Raw genomic sequence first — 19,182 nt, 5'->3', positions numbered from 1 at the left:
ACGTATTTTAAAAAAAAAACTAATGCTTAAGAACAAAATTAAAACAAAGTCTTTTGCCTCCAGAGTCAACACCAACAACAAAAGGAGGCTTTGGCAAAGAAGACACAATTGGGTCTCTGGACACAGTGGGTCTAGTGTGGGGCCCAGGGAACTCCTACTTCTGTTGAGTTCAAAGTCATAGTGCTGTTGCTGGCTCCTGCTGTGTAGATGGTGCTGATGGCTCTATATCCTACAGTTTGTGTGTGTCGGGGGATCCCCTTCCCGGATGCAGACCTTCATCAGGTACCTGGCCTCAGAGCTTGGCCTTGACCAGCCGGGTGAAGAATACCCCAACATCTGCGAAGGGACGGACCGCTACGCCATGTTCAAAGTGGGGCCGGTACTGTCTGTTAGTGTGAGTACCTGTCTACCTATCTCTGGTGATGGGTGACCTCTTTCATCTCTCTCTTTTTCTCTCTCTCTCTGTCTCGCTCTCTTTTTTGCATTCAGGTTTATCACTGGGGTTCAGTTCTGACACTATGAATCCACTGCTCCTGGTGGCTATTTTTTCCATTTTATTGGCTAGGACAGAGAGAAGTTGAGAGATACCAGAGACCTGTAGACCTGCTTCGAAGCTTGTGAATCCGCCAGCAGGTGGGGAGCAGGGGCTCGAATTCAGATCCTTATGCTGGTCCTTGTGCTTAGTTCTGTGTGCTTAACAGGGTGCACCACTGCTTGAACCACTGGGTGGCCTCTCTCCATGGGCTCTGTGAGCCTCCTACATACACCTTTCCTCCCTCAGGTTGAGAGGTAGCTGTGTCCCACCCACAAGGCCATTATGGCCATGGCTGGGTCCCCACCCACCCTGGAAAGCCCTTTGCTCAGCACAGATGCTGATGTAGATGCATGTGCATATGTGCATTCTGGGAAGGTTCTTGCGAGAATTCAGGCGGTGAGGAGAGGCCCAGCCTGGCTCCCCTGTTCTAGAGTCCCTTTTGTCACCTCATAGTGAGTTTCCCCATATATACACATCTAATTTCCATTAAAAGATTTATTTTATTTTAATGAAGGGGTCAGATAGAGAAAGAGGGGGGTCGAGGGTCAGAGCCCTGCTCAGCTCTGGCTGATGATGGTACTGAGGATTGAACTCGGGACCTCAGAGTCTTAGGCATAAAAGTCTTTTGCAGAATCATCATGCTATCTCCCCAGCCCTTCCTTTTAATTATTTCTTTAAGTATATTTTATTTATTTATTTATTATTATTTATTGGATAGACCCAGAAATTAAGAGGGGAGAGGAAGATAAAGTGTGAAAGAGAGAGAGAAATAACCTGCAGATGGGCTTCACTGTTCAGGAAGCTTTCTCTCTGAAGGTGGATTCCTGGGGCTTGAACTTGGGTCCTTGCACATTGTGACATGTGTGCTCAGCCAACGGTACCGCCACCTAAACCTATTTTTAATTTTTTAGAAAATTAAACAAAATAGGTATTTATTTTCATGAAAGAAAGAGGCCAGAGCATAGCTGGTGATAATGGGGATTGAACTTGGGACCTCTTGGATCTCAGGAATGAGAGTCTATAGTGTGTTAGTTACCTCTTTGCTATCTCCCTGTCCCTCACCATACGCACTTTATCATTATTTTTATTTTTAATTGTTATTTTTTATTTTAATTTAATTTTATTCTTGTTATCTTTATTTATTGGACAGAAACAGCCAGAAATTGAGAGGGAAGGGGAGATAGAGAAGGAAAGAAACAGAGAGACACCTGCTTCACCACTTGCAAAACTTTTCCACTGCAGGTGGGGACTGAGGGCATGAACCCGGGTCCTTGCACATTGTAGTATGTGCGCTTAACCCGGTGTTCTACCAGCTGCCCCTCATCCTGCCACATTGCAAAGTGTTCTCAACCAGATGTGCCACCACCTGGCCCCTTTAATTAATATTATTTTTTTTTACCAGAGCACTGCTCAGCTCTGGCTCATGGTGGTGCGGGGAATTGAACTTGGGGCTTGACAGAGCCTCAAGCTTGAGAGTCTGTTTGCATAACCATTATGCTATCTACTCCCACCCCCCTTTAGTGATTTTTTTAAGTAGAAGCAGAGAGAGAAAGAAAGAGGGAGAGAATGAGAAAGAGAGAGAAAGACACCACAGCACCTAGGTTTCCTTCACGTGATTGGGGCCAGACTTGAAGCTGTATTACACATGTGGCAAAGCAGCACACTATCCAGTGAGCTATCTCCCTGGCCTCCATGTATACTCTGGCTATAGCAAGAATGAACACAGAGCTCAGATGTCTTTCAGTAAGGTTTAGTTGGTGTTTTAAATTTACATTTATTTATTTATTGCTTATTTATTTATTTTTTGTCTAGAACTTTAAAAAAAATTATTTATAAAATGGAAATATTGACAAGATCATAGAATAAGAGGAGTACAACTCCACACAATCCCCACCACCAGAGCTCCTTATTCCATCCCCTTCCTTGATAGCTTCCCTATTCTTTATCCCTCTGGGAGTATGGACTCAGGATCATTATGGGGTGCAGAAGGTGAGAGGTCTGGCTTCTGTAATTGCTTCTCTGCTGAACATGGGCATTGGCAGGTCGATCTAATAGGACAGAGAGGACTTGAGAGGGAAGAGGGAGATAGAGAGGGAAAGAGACAGAAAGACACCTGCTTCACTGCTTATGAAGATTCCTCTTGCAGGTGGGGACCAGGGGCTTGAACCCAGATCCTTGTACATGGTAATATGTATGTTCAACTAAGTGTGCTGCCGCTCAGCCCCAGTTGATTTGTTTTCTAGTTTAGTTTCCTCTGTTGGCAGCAGTGTACACTGAGTTGAGGCAGCCCCTTCTGTTGGAATGGGCACCCCTATTTCTCTAGTCAGCTGAGACATCTAGCACCATCTACAGGATACCAGTGAGCCAGGGCACAACTCAGCTCCAGCAAATTCCTGGACGTACATCCTTTGTGCAAGCTTTTGACAAACACATTCTCCAAGGGGTCCATCTGCCTTGGCAGCAGCCTTGGAAACACCAAGGGCATCTGGGAGGGATACTGTGGAACCACTGGCCCTGGGAGAAACCAGTGGGGAGGAAGAATGAAGAAAATGAGGAGGAAAGAACCAAACAGGTGCAGGTCAGGGGCTTAGTGTGGCTGAAGCAGAGAGTGCAGGGAGGAGAGGGAAAAACAGATAACCCTGCAGTTGCCTATGGGAGAGTTGCCTATGGGGCATGGGAGAGTCAAGTGACTCTGTTCTCTTTCTCCCTCCCTTCCTTCCTTCCTCCCTTTCTCCCTTCCTCCCTCCCTCCCTTCCTTCCTTCCTTTCTTTCTTTCTTTCTTCCTTTCTTTCTTTCCTACTTTCCTTCTTTCTATTTATTTATAAAAAGGAAACATTGACAAAACCATAGTATAAGAGGGGTACAACTCCATACAATTCCCACCACCAGAACTCCATATACCATCCCCTCCCCTGATAGCTTTCCTATTCTTTAACCCTCTGGGAGTATGGACCCAAGGTCATTGTGGGATGCAGAAGGTGGGAGGTCTGGCTTCTGTAATTGCTTCCCCAATGAACATGGGCGTTGATCGGTCGGTCCATACTCCTAGCGTGCCTTGCTCTTTCCTTAGTGGGGTGGGGTTCTGGGGAATCGGAGCTCCAGGACACATTGGTAGGGTTGTCTGTCCAGAGAATTCTGGTTGGCATCAAGCTAGCCTCTGGAACCTGGCTGAAAAGAGAGTTAACATATGAAGCCGAATAAGTTGTTGACTAATCATGAACCTAAAGGCTGGAGTAGTGCAGATGAAGAGTTGGGGGGAGGGTCTCCATTTTGTAGGTAGCTAGTAGGTATATTTTAGTTATATTCCAAAGGGCCTGTGGCTATACTAGTTTTTTTCTTCCCCTGAGCCTGAAATATGATATGCAGGTGGATCTAAGTTATTGTATGGGGAGATGATGTCATGGCTGGAAAAAGGACCAGAAAGCTGGATCAGAGTAACTCCCAAATATGGGAATAGTGCATAAATATAGTTGACTGTAAATCCCATCGATTTGATGTGATCTGGGCCCCATATTCAGCTTAGGAGCCTATATGACCTCTGCATCCCTGTATATTTGAGCTCACATTCTGTGATCATGAGTAGGAACATTCCAAGCTGCCCCAATATCAGGACTCATCTTCCTCAGCTGTAGCATAGAGTATGTTGTCCAGCCTCCCTTTGGAGGATGGAACATTCTCTACTGTTGTTGATCCAAGTTGAGGGCAAGATCCTATGGGGGCCCACAAAGGGGTCTATTGTGTTGTTCCTGATAGAGATGACTGGTAACAATAGAGAGTGGGATTTATTCGAGGCCTGGGCCCATTATGTCTGTTTGATGGAGTCTCCCTGACTAGGGCCCCAGCTGATGGGGTGGCCTGATAGTGACTAAAGAGTCATCATTAAAGTATGCCAGTCTCTTGCCCTTATTCAGCTTTTGCAGTCCTTGCTTTGATAAGGATAGCTTGGGAGTGAGTGAGGGAAGTATAATAGGAAATAGATGAGGAGGGTATCTTTCTTTCTTCCTTCCTTCCTTCCTTCCTTTCTTTCTTTCTTTCCTTTCTCTCTCTCTTCCTTTCTCTCTTCCTTTCTTTCTTAATTGGGGGGATAAATGGTTTACAGTAAATACAGCTATTGACATATGTGTAAAATTGTTTTATAAAAATATTTTATTTTATTTATTCCCTTTTGTTGCCCTTGTTGTTTTATTGTTGTAGTCGTTGTTAGATAGGACAGAGAGAAATGGAGAGAGGAGGGGAAGACAGAGAGGGGGAGAGAAAGATAGACACCTGCAGACCTGCTTCACCACCTGTGAAGTGACTCCCCTGTAGGTGGGGAGCCGGAGGCTTGAACTGGGATCCTTTTGCTGGTCCTTGTGCTTTGCGCCATGTGCGCTTAACCTGCTGTGCTACTGCCCCACTCCCAAAATTTCTCAGTTTTATGGGCTCTCACCCTCGCCCACCCACCTCATCCTTGGTCCTCCCCCAGCATCATGCATCAGGACCTGAAAGCCCCCCCAGTCCTTTGGTGCAATACATCAAACTCAGTCCAGGTTCTTCTTTGTGTTTCCCCTTCTGTTCTTATTTCTCAACTTCTGTCCATGAGTGGGATTATCCCTATTCATCCTTCTCTTTCTGGTTTATCTCATTTCACATGATTCCTTCAAGCTCCATCCAAGATGAGGTGAAGAAGGTGAATTCACCATTCTTAATAGCTGGGTAGTATTTCATTGTGTACATAGACCACAACTTTCTCAGACACTCATCTGTTATTGGACACGTAGGTTGCTTCCATGTTTCAAATTGTGATGCTATAAACATAGGTGTACACAGGGAGTCAGGTGGTAGCGCAGCGGGTTAAGCGCACGTGGTGCAAAGGATCCCCGTTCAAGCCCCCTCGCTCCCCACCTGCAGGGGAGTTTCTTCACAAGTGGTGAAGCAGGTCTGCAGGTGTCTATCTTTCTCTCCCCCTCTCTGTCTTCCCCTCCTCTCTCTATTTCTCTCTGTCCTTTCCAACAATGATGACATCAATAACAACCATAACTACAACAATAAAACAGGGGCAACAAAAGGGAATAAATAAATATTAAAAAAATAGGTATACACAGATCTTTTTGGATGGGTACATTTGGCTCCTTAGGTTATATCCCCAGTGAGAATGTCATACACAAGACACAATAGAAACAACAAATGCTGGAGATATTGTGGGGGCAAAGGAACCCACTTGCACTACTGGTGAAAATGTAAATTGGCCAAACCTCTATTGAGAGAACTCTTAGAAGGCTATAAATGGGCTTACCAGATGACCTGGTAATTCTTCTCCTAGGGACTCTGTGTTGATGACAGTCTGGTTCTCTCTTCCCCAGCAGTTTCAGCCCCTCCAGCTTCCCAGCTTCCTAGGCACAAGCTCAGGGGTTATGTGTGTCCCATGGGCCCTCTCTGTGGCAGCTCTGTGCAGGCTTTGACACAGTGCTGGTAGTTGTCAAGTTTGCATGTGGAAGTTCATGTTGGGTTCCCGCCCACTGTAAATGCACCAGAGACTACCCCCCAGACCCTCTCCCACCCCCCAACCTCCAGGGCATGGGCTGGGAGTGACTGTTTTCTCCACTCCTGCAGCATGGGATGGGCATCCCCTCCATCGCTATCATGCTGCACGAGCTCATTAAGCTGCTGTACCACGCCAGGTGCACAGACGTCACCATCATCCGCATCGGCACCTCGGGCGGCATCGGTAGGTGATCTCAGGGCTGCTGCCCCTTTCGCAGGCAGGGAGCTGCAGGGCCCGTGGGCTGGGGTGCATGTGGATGGGGGTGGGTAAGGGGGGACTGGCTTTTGCTCTTCTTCTCTTTCTCTTTCTCCTCCTTCCTCTTCTACTCTTCCCCTCTCCTTTCTCTTTCTCTTTCTTCTCCTCCTCTTCCTCCTTTTTTGGTCCCCCTTTTCCTCCTTCTTCTATTCCACTTTATTTCCTTTTCTTTTCATCCTCTTCTTTTCTCCTCATTTTTCTCTTTCTTAATCTTCCTCTTCTTCCTTTTCTTTTTCTCCTGATGTTTCTGCTTTTTCTCCTCCTCCTTCTCTTCCTTATTCCTCCTCTTTTTATTCTTCTTTTTCTTTCTCTTCCTTCTCCTCCTTTGATAGAACAGAGAGAAATTGAGAATGTGGAGAAGATAGAGAGATAGAGAGACACCTGCTGTCCTGCTTCACTGCTTTCAAAGCTTCCCCCCCCCGCAGATGGGGAGCAGGGACTCGAACCCAGGTCCTTATTTACGGTGAGCATGTATGCTCACTTGGGTGCACCACTGTCTGACCCCTTGTGCTTGCTTCTTGTTCAGCCCACCCTCCCAGCTGCACTGTAGAAAAAGGCTGCAGGTCTTACGCAAAAGCTCATTCTTTCTCTGGGGGGTGGTAGTGGTGTGATAAACACTTTGTTCTTTTCTGCTTTTTCTAGTCTCTCTCCTTGTTCTTTATTTCATATTTATTTATTATTTTTTGTTTGATAAGACAGCAAGGGGAAGGAGAGATAGAAAAGGGTAGAGAGATAGACATCTGTAGACCTGCTTCACCACTCATGAAGCTTCCCCCCTGCAGGTGGGGATGGGGGCCTTGAATTTGTGCCCTTGCACATGATAACTTCTGTTCTCAACTGGGTGTGCCACTGCCTAGCTCCTTTTTTGCTCTTTTTTTTTTTTTTTTTTATCTTCTCTCTTCTCTTCCTTTTGCTACTTCTCCTTCTGTTCCTTCAAGGATTTGAACTACCTTCTGAGAACACCAACTGGAAAATCAGAGGGGTGGCGGGAGGAAGAGATGGAATGTAAACTTAACAATAAAAGAAGTACGAAGTGGGTCAGTTAAACATGCTATAGCTATTCACAGGGCTGAGGGCCAACAGTTAGAAATAACAGTGGTAGGGAGCTGGGTGATAGCGCAGCAGGTTAAGTGCAGCAGGCTAAGTGCACATGGCTCGAAGAGCAAGGACTGGCATAAGGAACCCAGTTTGAGTCCCCGGCTCCCTACCTGCAGGGGGGGTCACTTCACAGGCAATGAAGCAGGTCTGCAGGTGTCTATCTTTCTCTCCCCCTCTCTGTCTTCTCCTCCTCTCTCGATTTCTTCCTGTCCTATCCAATGACAACAATAATAATAACAACAATAAACAAGAGCAACAAAAGGGGAAAAAAAAATAGCAACGGTTAATGCCCAGTAGGGGACACAGTGGAGGGTGGGATGCTGGACTGAGTTTGATACTCTGCCTTTTTTTTTTTTTTTGCATTTAGCCCAGGAAGGGGAAGTTCCTGACAGTTTCTATTTTCAGATGCATATTCACAGCCTACCACAGTGCTAAAACATTTGTGTTTTCTTTTACTTTATTTTTCAGCAGCTATGGCTATCAGTGGTGGCAGGGATCGAATCCGGGACTACCTGGATGCAAGCCAAGTGCCCTACTGCCATGCCACCTTCCCAGCACTGACAATTTCTGCTTTCTTCTTTATACTTTTCTCTCTCACATTTTCAGTAACTTTTATGGTTAAAGGAAAAAAGAAAAAGATATTGCATTGCAGAAACTGGCTCCCCACCTCCTTCTTTCTAATGCATTAGTGGAAGTTTGGGGGTTTGGGTGTGGAGAGGGGGCCTTGCCTTACTGCATGAGCTCTGTGGGGGGCCCTTGCCCTGTCCCGCTGTGGCCCCCAGAGCTCGATTCTTCCTGCAGGGCTGGCTCCTGGCTCCGTGGTCATCACACAGCAGGCTGTGGATGCCGCCTTCAGGCCGGAGTTTGAGCAGATGGTGCTGGGCAAGCGTGTGGTCCGGAGCACCGACCTGGACGAGCAGCTGGTGGTGGAGCTGCTGCAGTGCTCCAAGGACCTCAACGAGTTTCCCACCATCGTAGGAAACACCATGTGCACCCTGGACTTCTACGAAGGTGTGTGTGGGGGTGACCTTTCATGTTGGGCTAGATGTGCCCACCACTCCGTGTCTGTGGAGGGTGCCAGTTGGGCTCAGGGCGGGCAGGGCTGGAAGGCTGGCATATGTGCCTTGTCCCCTACTCCCAGCCCCCAACTTCCGGTCTAGTGGGGCACACAGTGCTGATATGCAGCTGGGCTGAGCACAGCCTGGCCTCCCCATTTATTTACTTATTCATTTATTATTTATTTATTTAGTTTTACTATTTGATACACAGAGAAATTGAGAGGGAATTTGAGGGGTGGGAAATGGAGAGACAGAGAGAAACCTGCAGACCTGCTTTATCACTTGTGAAACTTCTCCCCTGAAGGTGGGAAGTAGGGCTCAAACCTGGGTCCTTAAGGGTGCATGCTAATGCGTGTACGTAACCTGGCATGCCACCACTACCCTCTCTTACTTATGATTTTCATAAAAACAGAAAGATATTGAGAGGAAAAGGAGAGACAGAGATACCTGCAGACCTGCTTCACTGCCTGTGAAGCTTTCCCCCTGAAGGTGAGGATCAGGGGTTCTAACGTGGGTCCTTTGCACATGACAATGTGTACACTCAACTGGGTGCACCATCACTCAACCTCTGTTTACTTACAGTTTTTGTAGAAACTGAGAAATATTGAAAGGGGGAGAGACAGGGAGACACCTGTAGCACTACTTCACTGTTCTGGAAGCCCCCCCCCCCCCCCCCCCCGTATATGAGGAGCAGGGGTTCAAACTGGGATCCTTGCACACTGTAATGTGTGCATTCAACCGAGGGTATCTCTGTTGGACCCTCCCTGTGCTTTTAGGCCAAGGCCGTCTGGATGGTGCTCTCTGCTCCTACACGGAGAAAGATAAACAGGATTATTTGCAGGCAGCCTACGCTGCTGGCATCCGGAACATCGAGATGGAGTCTTCCGTCTTTGCTGCCATGTGCAGTGCTTGTGGCCTCCGAGGTAAAGGGTGGGCGCTGGATCTTCTCCCTCTGCCCACTGTGCTGGCTTGGGTCCCCTCAGTGCAGTTCTCTGGACCTTTCCCCAGCATCTACTGTCTCCCCCCACTGCCCCAGACTTCACTGGGTTGGACACTCACCAGAGTGAGAAAGAAGACTCAGGGACTTATTCCAGTGCAGGTCGAGTTGCTGTCAGCCCTGCAGTGAGTCACTAGGGGTATCCTTTTGGGGTAATAGCACCCCAACTCCTTGTGCTATCCTCTGCCTTCCAGAACCCCTGCCTCCCCTTGTCTCTCTTATGGCAGACAACTTTAGCCAGTTGCCAGGACCCTAAGAACTGATCTGTCTCAGAGTTGAGAGGAAATTACTTCAAATTCACCATACAGTTGATCAGAAGAGGTTAGGAGGGACATACACTACCCATGCCCTCCCTCCCAAGCTTCCAGGAGTATTCACTTATAAAATTATGTAATGTAATATACATTAGAAGTAAATGTCCAGGCATAGATAACAAGTGGTTATTATATATTACATAGATGAAGATCAGGATATATTTATAAAGGGGGAAACATGCTTGAAATTGCCATTGTCCAAATGTCTATGTCAGCTATAGTCCTTTGGTGCCATAAGATACTGAGTTTGTTCCAGTTGTCCCATGCACAATCTCCAGACCCTCAGGGTAGCAGCCACACATCAGTTATGGGTGACTTCGTGGGGTAATACACCCCTTTCCCCACTGTGTGCAGAAATCTCTGATAGACCCAGACTTTGCTGTAGGGCAGGATTTTTTTTTTTTTTTTTTTAATCCAGAACACTGCTCAGCTCTGGTTTATGGTGGTACAGGGGATTGAACCTGGGACTTTGGAGCCTCAGGCATGAGAGTCTCTTTGCTTAACAGATCAGTTGCCAGGTAGATAGCCTTATGCTATCTACCCTCACCTGAGCAGGATTCTTTTTATTAGTGATTTGATATTGATTTACAAAATTATAAAATAATAGGGGTATAATTCCACACCTTTCCCACCACCAGAGTTCTGCATCCCATCCCCTTCACTGGAAACTGCAGTAGTTTCTCCCAACGCCACAGATATGGCTTGACTATTACTTCTATATCTGTATATATTTATGTATATATATTTGTCATTTTTTTCTATGGTTCTGCCTCCACTTTTTTTCTAAGTCATACCTACACCTATTGCTACTTCTGAATATCCTTCCTTTTTCCCTCTTCTTTCTCAGGGTCCTCATGGAGTTGGAATTTAGAGCCCTCTAGTCATCTCCCCCCTAGCATTTTCCCTCCCTCTGGGAGTATGGACCAAAATTCTTTTTGGGGTGCAGAAGGTGGGAGTTCTGACTTCTGTAATAGCTTCTCTGCTGGACATGGGTGTTGGCAGGTGGATCCATAACCTCAGCCAGTTTCTGTCTTTCCCTAGAGTGATAGGTAGAACAGGATTCTAGTAATAACGGGACACAGACTGAAGAACAGGACTCATGATATGATTAGTCAAAGGAATGGACCTGTAGATGAATAGCAATTAAAACCTATATTTTTGCGAGCATGGGGGCAAAGTTACAATTCAGTAAGATTTCGAATAACAAGTATCAGGAAGTCTGGAGTCAGAAAACTTCTTCAACACTCTCTGCCTCTCCAGGCAGTACAAGCACCCAGCTTGGTTTGTTAATGGCTTTTGGAAGCCAGGATAGAGGAGAGTCAGGAGAGGACAGGGCCCTATGGAATAAAGAGGGAGCATTCCAGGCCTCTCCTCAACATGTTGATCTGTCCTGCTGCCAAGTGGCTGAGATTGGCTTCCCCCATGGGCCCCTGCGAGGGATCTCAACTCAGCCATCTGATGCAGCCTGTGCTCTCTGCAGCGGCCGTGGTATGTGTCACCCTCCTGGACCGCCTCAAAGGGGACCAGATCAGCAGCCCTCACGAGGTGCTTATCGAATACCAGCAGCGGCCTCAGCGGCTGGTGGGCTACTTCATCAAGAAGCACCTTGGTGTGGCCTGAACCTCTCCGGAGATGTGCTTGAGACTGTGTGCAAAATAAAATCCATCCTCCAAACCCTTCTCTTGTGTGACTTGGAACAGACACCTTATCATGGGAGAACTTAAGGGGCTGCGTGTCAGAGGCAAAGCCCTTTGCACTAGCTACTCAGGAGGCTTCTCTCTGTTGAGTTCCACTGCAGCCTTTTCACTTAAGTTTTCCTGATTTTAAGATTGTTTGTTTCTCAAGGGGGGAGCTGGGCTGTGGTGCACCCGGTTGAGCCACACATTACCGTGCATGAGGACCCAGGTTCAAGCCTTCAGGGGGAAAGAAGCTTCATGAGTGGTGAGACAGGTCTGCAGGTGTCTCTCTCTCTCTTCCTCTCAATTTCTCCTGTCTTATAAAATAAAAAAATGAATAAAAGGAGACTGTTGGGAGTGGTGGATTCATTTTACAGGCACTGAGTTCCTAGGGATAGCCCTGGTGGCACGAAAAGGGGGGGGAAGGGAGGAGAGGATGGAGAAGAGAGGAAGAGGATAATTTCTTAGGGGCTCAGAGGTGGCTTACATATGACAATGTGCAAGCACACAGGCTCAGGGCCTCCTGTGTAGGAGTGCCTGCAGGGAGAAAGCTTCATGAGTGGTGCTATGGTGTCTCTCTCTCTCCTCTCTTTAAAGTTTTTATTTATTTTATTATTGGATAGAGACAGAGACATTGAGAAGGGAGGGGAAAGATAGGGAGGGAGAGAGACACCTGCAGTTCTGTTTCAACATTCATCAAGCTTTCCCCCTGCAGGTGGGGACCAGGGGCTTGAACCTGCACTGTAATGTGTGACTTAACCAAGTGTGCTACCACCTGGCCCCTCTCTCCTTATCTATCTATGTCTCCTTCTATGTGAAAGGGAAAAAATGACTGCTAGATTTAGTAGAGTCATGCAGATATGATCCCCTGTGATAACCCTGGTGGAAAGAAAAGGTTTCTCTGTATCTAGAGAGATAGCTTATTGGGTAGAGTGTCTACCTTGCCATGCACAAGACCAGGCACCACCTAGACGGTACCATGCTATCAGAGGGAACTGTGGTATCTCTCCCTTTCTACCTGAATGGAAAAGAGCTCAGGAGAGGTGAAATCACACATATTCTCTTGAATCTGAATCATTTCTAGGGGAAATTTTCACATATCAGTTTTCATAGTTTTAGATCCGGCATTATTCATGAACAATGATTATAGGGCAAAAAAAAGAAGAAAAAACTCCCTGATTTTTAAAAAACAGCTATGTATGACTTGTAATGAGGGTGTACTGAAAATCCTAGAAGCAGGGACTGGGCTTTTAAATAATATTTTTCTATTTTTTGTTGCCACTAGGGTTATCACTGGGACTTGGTATCTACACAAATGACGCCACTAGCCCAGGCGGTCATTTTTTTTTTTTCCTTTTCCCCCCACATTTTCTTTTGTGTGATAGGGCAGACATAAATTGAGTAGAGAGATAGAAGGGGAGAGTGAAAAAGAGACACCTGCAGCTCTCCTTCACCACTTGTGAAGCTTCTCCCTGAAGGTGGGGAGTGGGGCCTTGAACCTGGGTCCTTGCTCCTGGTCATATGTGCTGTCAACCTAGTATGTCACTGCCCAGCCCAGGGGCCAGGTGTTTGAATAAATGCAGACATGAACATAAATAGTTTTACATAGTTTGATCAAGGACACTCAGGGGGCATGTCTTCTAGGACAGCTCATCCTATGGGAACAATCCCTGGCCTGTTTTCTAGATGGATGTGAGTAGCTGGTGGTGTCTAATGTGATGACACCTGGGTTCAGGGCAGCCTGGCCAGTGTCTGCTCTTGATAGGATCCATTTCTCACCATCGTCTTAGCTCAGTGATGGGGTCTTAGTGGGAGATTGGTGGTGGTGGGGGGGGGGATGAAGGGAGAATCCAGGGTGTCCTCTCTGTGTATCCGGTGAGTCTGACAGCAGATGCTTCTGGGGGACACCCAGGAGTCCCCCTGGACCTAGCCACTTCTCAGGGACAGTTAGGTTCTGGGGTGTCACCAGCTTCTGGTTGATATCTCACTTTCCTATGCTGAATGTGAGTCATTGCTGGAGTTCACTCCATCTTAGAAACTCCAAGAGCTGTTTCCCGACTGCACTGAGGTGTGAACTCATACCACTCAACTCTGAGATCCTGGCTGCTTGCGTGCAAATCACAGTGGAGTCAGCAGACACTGCAGTGTGGGCTTTCTTGGTGGGCAGCCATCTCACTTGTACTTCCTGGGCCCTCAGCTTGCTATTTGCCATAGCTGGGATTTGAGGCAGTTTTGGAGACTGCAGCCAGGAGGGTGGAGGCCTGATATCCCTACAACATGCTGAGTGGCCTCTGAGCCACTGTAGGAACTGGGCTCTGTCACAGACTACTGTTACTGTGTTCCCCTTGTCTCGAAATGCCTAATTGCTCCCCAACTTCTCACCCTACCCATGGAAGCATGGTAGATGGGATCCCCAGCACCTCTGGGAGGATCAGAGAGAATACAGAGCTCTGACAGCATCAGAGGCTGTTGCCAGAAAGGCTCATTCAAGTCAAGTGTGGCCTTTGAGGTGGCTGAAAGCCTTTCTCACTGGCCAGCTGGCTTTCTGTACCCTACATACTGCTGGGGAAGCAATCCCAGAACCTACACAAATTCTGGGGCTACTAGAATGATGCTCACGAATGATATTTTTAGAAGTAATTATTTTTATCTGTTATTAATAATTTGTTATGAGATTAAAAGATTATAATGGAATCACATAACACCCACCACCAAAGTTCCAAATGAAAGTTGCTCACAGGTACTCAGGCCACACTTTGGGAATCTAAGTGGGTCTGTGGTGCCCTCTGCTGCTCTTAGGAGGAAAGACATGTCTCTTCCCTCCTGATTTCACAGGAATTTTAGCCCAGTGAGGACAGTGTCTGACAGGCAGGAAATGCCCACTCCTCTCCCCACAACTCTTGTTCTAATGGAATAAAAGGTCATTATAATTCTGCTCTGACTACTGAACTCTTAGGCCACAAGGGTCCCTGTAGACCCAGAAATCTGCAGGTCACACCATGCCCTCACCTCACACAGGTCTCTGTGAGCAGCTCAGTTCCCTGCACACCTGTAGCCCAGACCAGTCCTCAGAAACCACAGTTGGATGTGTTTGCTTTCCAAGCCCAGCAACAAGTCAGCTCAGCAAATCTCTCAGGACTTCAGGGGAAGTTTCTCCCTCTTTAAAAAAAAAAAGTTTATTATTCTGTTATTATTATACTATGCATTTCTACTTAATATATCATTCATTATGCTATTTATCATCTAATTATTTTTGATATGTATTATTAAATAACATTTTATTTATTATATATATCTTAATTATTTTTATTTAGTACTTATGTATTTAAGTATTGTTAATATTTATTTTATTTATCATCATCTTATTTAATATTTTACTTATTTATTTGATATATTTTAATATTTTATTCATTAATTATTATTAATAATACATTTATTAATAGTGGAAGATACAAAGAGAAATACACAGAAAGAAAGGGTGGAAGCAGGGAGAAGGAGAGAGAGAGATAGAGATAAGAGCACTGCTCAGTTCTGGCTCATGGTGCTGGGGATTGAATCTGGGACCTCAGAGCCTCATGCATGAAAGTATTTTGCAGAACCATCATGCTATCTCCCCAGCCCACCATCCTCTTTCATAGATCATAAGACAGATGTCCAGAGAGTTTGCACTAGAAGGGATAAGGACAAACAGAGGGCAGTTTTGTGGGTCATCCTGGGGTTCTCTGCCTTCCTGGCCACTGGCGGGGTGGAGACTGGGGAGGCCCTGGGGGCTCTAGGGAGTCCCTGATGATGAGGGTGACGTGAGCAGAGAGGAAGGAGGCACACAACCAGCTCCGGGAGAAGTCTTGCGAACAACTAGTTTATTGAGGGACACAAGGTTCAGAGAGAAGGTTGAGGTAATCATTAAGTCATATAATGCAGAATTAAATCTTGCTCTGTCAGGTGTCTGATCTTAGCTGGGAAGTTACCATATGAGCTCACAATGCCTAGGTAGGCTTTTTTCTCTAAGGGTGGATTACAAGCACCTCCAGGCTGGGGGGGCGGGTGGGGGTGCAGTCAAGCAAATCCCGGATATTTGTGGTGGGTTTCAGGTTGGCCATACATAGTAATTTATGGCCTAGTTCAAAGGGATGGGGGAGCATGTACAGGAATGTACCCTGTCTGGAAAAGCCCATCCATCAGAAGTTAATGAGGTCAGGAGGACCTGCCTAACGCCTCCCCTCCTCCAGGAAGTGGGGGTACTCCGGGTCAACCTACTCAGACTCTCATGGAAATAATGGCTTGGACTTCTCAGACAGTGGGCCCTTTCCTCACGGTATTTGAGAACCAGACTTCAGGGTCAGTGGAGATATTATTTCCCTTATGATCTAGCAAGACCTCTTTTAGGCATTTATCCGAAGGATATGAAAACACTAACTCAGAGACATATCCACTTCTGTGTTTATAGCTGCATTATTCACAATAGCCAACGTAAATGCCCAGTGATGGGTGACTGAATAAACAAGTTTAAGAGACATATACTCAATGAAGTATACTCAGCAATTAAAGAGGATATTGTGTCCTCTGAGACAAAATGGATGCAATTGGAGGTGATGATGCTTAGTGAGAGAAGTCAGGAAGTAAAAGAACTACTAGATGCCTTCACTCACAGGTGGAATGTAAAGCATGGGGACACATAAACTTGCAAAGATAGAGGGAGAAGAAGAGGAGGAAGAGGAGGAGAGAGGATGAGGAGAGGAAGAGGATGAGGAAGAGAGGAGGAAGAAGGGGGAAGATGAGAGGAAGAGGAGGGGGAGGAGGAGAAGTCAAAATAACCAAAGGTAGTCAACTGGTCTCTAAGACCTTGGGAGAACTATGTTGGTTATTAGGGATGGTGGGTAGACAGAGCTTTGGTGGAGGGAGTGGTGTGGAACTATACTCCTGTTATAATCTTGTAATAAAACTATAAAAACTAAGAAAAATAATAAATGAATAAAATAAATTACAAATGCTTAAAATATATTATTTTCCAAATCAGCTTTCACAACATCTCTCGATCCCAAATTTCCAGTGCAACTCACCTAGAATAGGTTTGCTTTAAAACTTCCTGGTGAGCGCTGAGCACTGAGTGCTGAGCCCTGAACCCCTCTACAGATAGAAGAACCAAAAAAAAAAAAAAGGCAACCCTCATCTCCACCCTCCCAAACTGACAGTTCTGGAAACACGGAGGCTCAGAAATACATCATGGAGAATTCACATGAGGGCAGAGAGACTGTCTCATTCCTTTAACCTCTGGCAATTCTGCTCTCATTTGGTATCAGCAACTCACCACCTCACTCAGCATATCCATATGTTGCTGTACAGATGTGTGGGCATCATTCTGTGCAGAATGCAGGTAGTTGACTAGAATTGGCATTGTGATAAAAAGTATTACATATGGAAGAAATGCTTTTGACTTTTTTTTTTGCAGCTATTCTTTTTTTTTTTTAATTTATTTTTTATTTTATTTAAGAAAGGATAAATTAACAAAACCATAGGGTAGGAGGGGTACAACTCCACACAATTCCCACCACCCAATCTCCATATCCCATCCCCTCCCCTGATAGCTTTTCCATTCTCTATCCCTCTGGGAGCATGGACCCAGGGTCTTTGTGGGTTGCAGAAGGTGGAAGGTCTGGCTTCTGTAATTGCTTCCCCACTGAACATGGGCGTTGACTGGTTGGTCCATACTCCCAGACTGCCTCTCTCTTTCCCTAGTGGGGTGGGTCTCTGGGGAAGCGGAGCTCCAGGACATATTGGTGGGGTCTTCAGTCCAGGGAAGCCTGGTCTGAATTCATCGATATTCATTTGTGAATTATTTTTGGGAAGAAATCTGACTCAGAGTGGACTCTCTATGTGTGTATCTCTGCTCTACTTCTCTTTCTCCTCTTGCTACCCCTAGAATATACAGTGGAGAGTAGATTTGCATAACTGTCTATTCTTGCTATCCCTTCATTTCTTTCTCTTTCTTCTTCACTTGGACTTGGTTGCTATTTTTTCATGGACTGGAGACATTGTTTGGCTAACTGGTAGTGATTAAACTGCTTCAATTCTTGCTTCAGTTGCTATTGTAATTTCTGAGGTTGGTGACTGCATTTGTCATAAAGGTATTTAGTACAGTGTTGCTTGTACTCAAAACACAACAACTGAGGAACAACAGAACATAAAAATAAGAAACACATAAATCAAAAAAATGGGTAGATCAAAAACAAAGCTGCTACTCCAATGAATGAAGACAAGAGCCCAGAAGAAACTACAAATCAGCCAGAAGTAACCATAGATAAGAAAAGTATGCAAGCAATAATAAACTTATTAATCACAGAAATGAAAACAACATTGGAGGAAAGGAATGGCAGTATTAGGGAAACAACAGTTGAGACCCCCAAGGAAAAAATGCTTTTGACTTTAACCCTGGTAACTAGTTAAGAGCACAAATAGCCAGCAATACCCCTAACAAGGAGATTGAAGTCCTCCTTGATAATAGGGTAGTCCTGACTATCTCTTAGCTAAACAGGGAGATATTTGTGCTATAATCAATAGTGTTTCTTTTTTCTTGGATTAATGTTTATGGGGAAATTAAGGATCAATTGCAAAGATCTGAGAACAAGTTTAGTAATTACAAAAGTTCATTTGACTCATTTTGAATTTTTGATTTAGTGGTTTACCAGCAAGATTGAACTTATGACATAAACTCATACAGCTGTCTGGTCTTTTAGTCTTATTTTTAAAGGCATTTTGTGTTGTGATGATTAAAATGCTCAACTGTTTATCCAAAAATAACAGACTGATTCCTGACCATCCATTCAGATTTGATATAAGGAGTTATTAAAGTGTGGTCTTCCAGTTGCTATGAACACTGAAACGTTTTCTTTCTCACCCTGAAGTGGTAGGGTGAAAAAGAAGAAAAAGAAAACTCTGGATGAACTGTCAAAATGCAAGAAACATGCGCAAGAAACACCTTCCAATGGACCAGCACACCATAGGTCACTTGATCAAAAGGGGACTTGGGGGACCAAACAAAAACCGTCACTGTGTCAATGACATGATAGAGTTGGTGAATGCCATTAAATGAAATCTGGTTCAACCTTACAACTCTTCTAGAAGTCAGAAGAGGACCCCAGGCAAATGCCAACTGCTCATGCTAGCCTCTGAACTTCTGCTTTACCTCCCTACGCACTTTCTCCTTTTTGTTTTCTTTTTCTTTTTTATATTTATTTATTATTGCCAGGGCTATAGCTGGAGCTCAGTGTCAGCACTACAAATCCACCCTTCCTTGTGGTCATTTTTTTTCTATTTTATTTGATATGACAGAATTTGAGAGGGGAAGTGAAGATAGAAATGGGGACACTCAACAATTTGTTTGGCTTTGTATGTTAACTCTCTTTTCAGTCACCAGGTTCCAGATGTCATCAGGATGCCGGCCAGGCTTCCCTGGACTGAAGACCCCACCAATGTGTCCCCAGAGATCCACCCTACTAGGGAAAGAGAGAGGCAGACTGGGAGCATGGACCGACCAGGACCAGTCAACGCCCATGTTCAGCGGGGAAGCAATTACAGAAGCCAGACCTTCCACCTTCTGCAACCCACAAAGACCCTGGGTCCATACTCCCAGAGGGATAGAGAATGGGAAAGCTATCAGGGGAGGGGATGGGATATGGAGATTGGGTGGTGGGAATTGTGTGGAGTTGTACTCCTCTTACCCTATGG

General features: G+C 45.6%; 1 protein-coding gene across 2 annotated transcripts in view; it reads left to right on the top strand.

Annotated features, from left to right (window-relative positions):
* UPP1 (uridine phosphorylase 1) overlaps positions 1–11,455 on the top strand; it is a 35,376-nt gene extending 23,921 nt beyond the window's left edge. The window contains exons 4-8 of one of the 2 annotated variants that reach the window (XM_016188813.2): positions 236–394; positions 6,128–6,242; positions 8,214–8,423; positions 9,247–9,393; positions 11,262–11,455. In XM_016188813.2, coding sequence (XP_016044299.1) covers positions 236–394; positions 6,128–6,242; positions 8,214–8,423; positions 9,247–9,393; positions 11,262–11,401 — 771 coding nt within the window. In that variant the 3' untranslated portion in view covers positions 11,402–11,455. The remainder of the gene's footprint in view (positions 1–235; positions 395–6,127; positions 6,243–8,213; positions 8,424–9,246; positions 9,394–11,261) is intronic. The other variant, XM_060171559.1, reaches the window with a different exon arrangement.
* Positions 11,456–19,182: the final 7,727 nt, after the last annotated feature.

Source organism: Erinaceus europaeus, chromosome 14 (assembly GCF_950295315.1).
Source record: "Erinaceus europaeus chromosome 14, mEriEur2.1, whole genome shotgun sequence".
Lineage (NCBI taxonomy): Eukaryota > Metazoa > Chordata > Mammalia > Eulipotyphla > Erinaceidae > Erinaceus > Erinaceus europaeus.
This window is presented reverse-complemented; position numbering and strand designations above follow the sequence as displayed.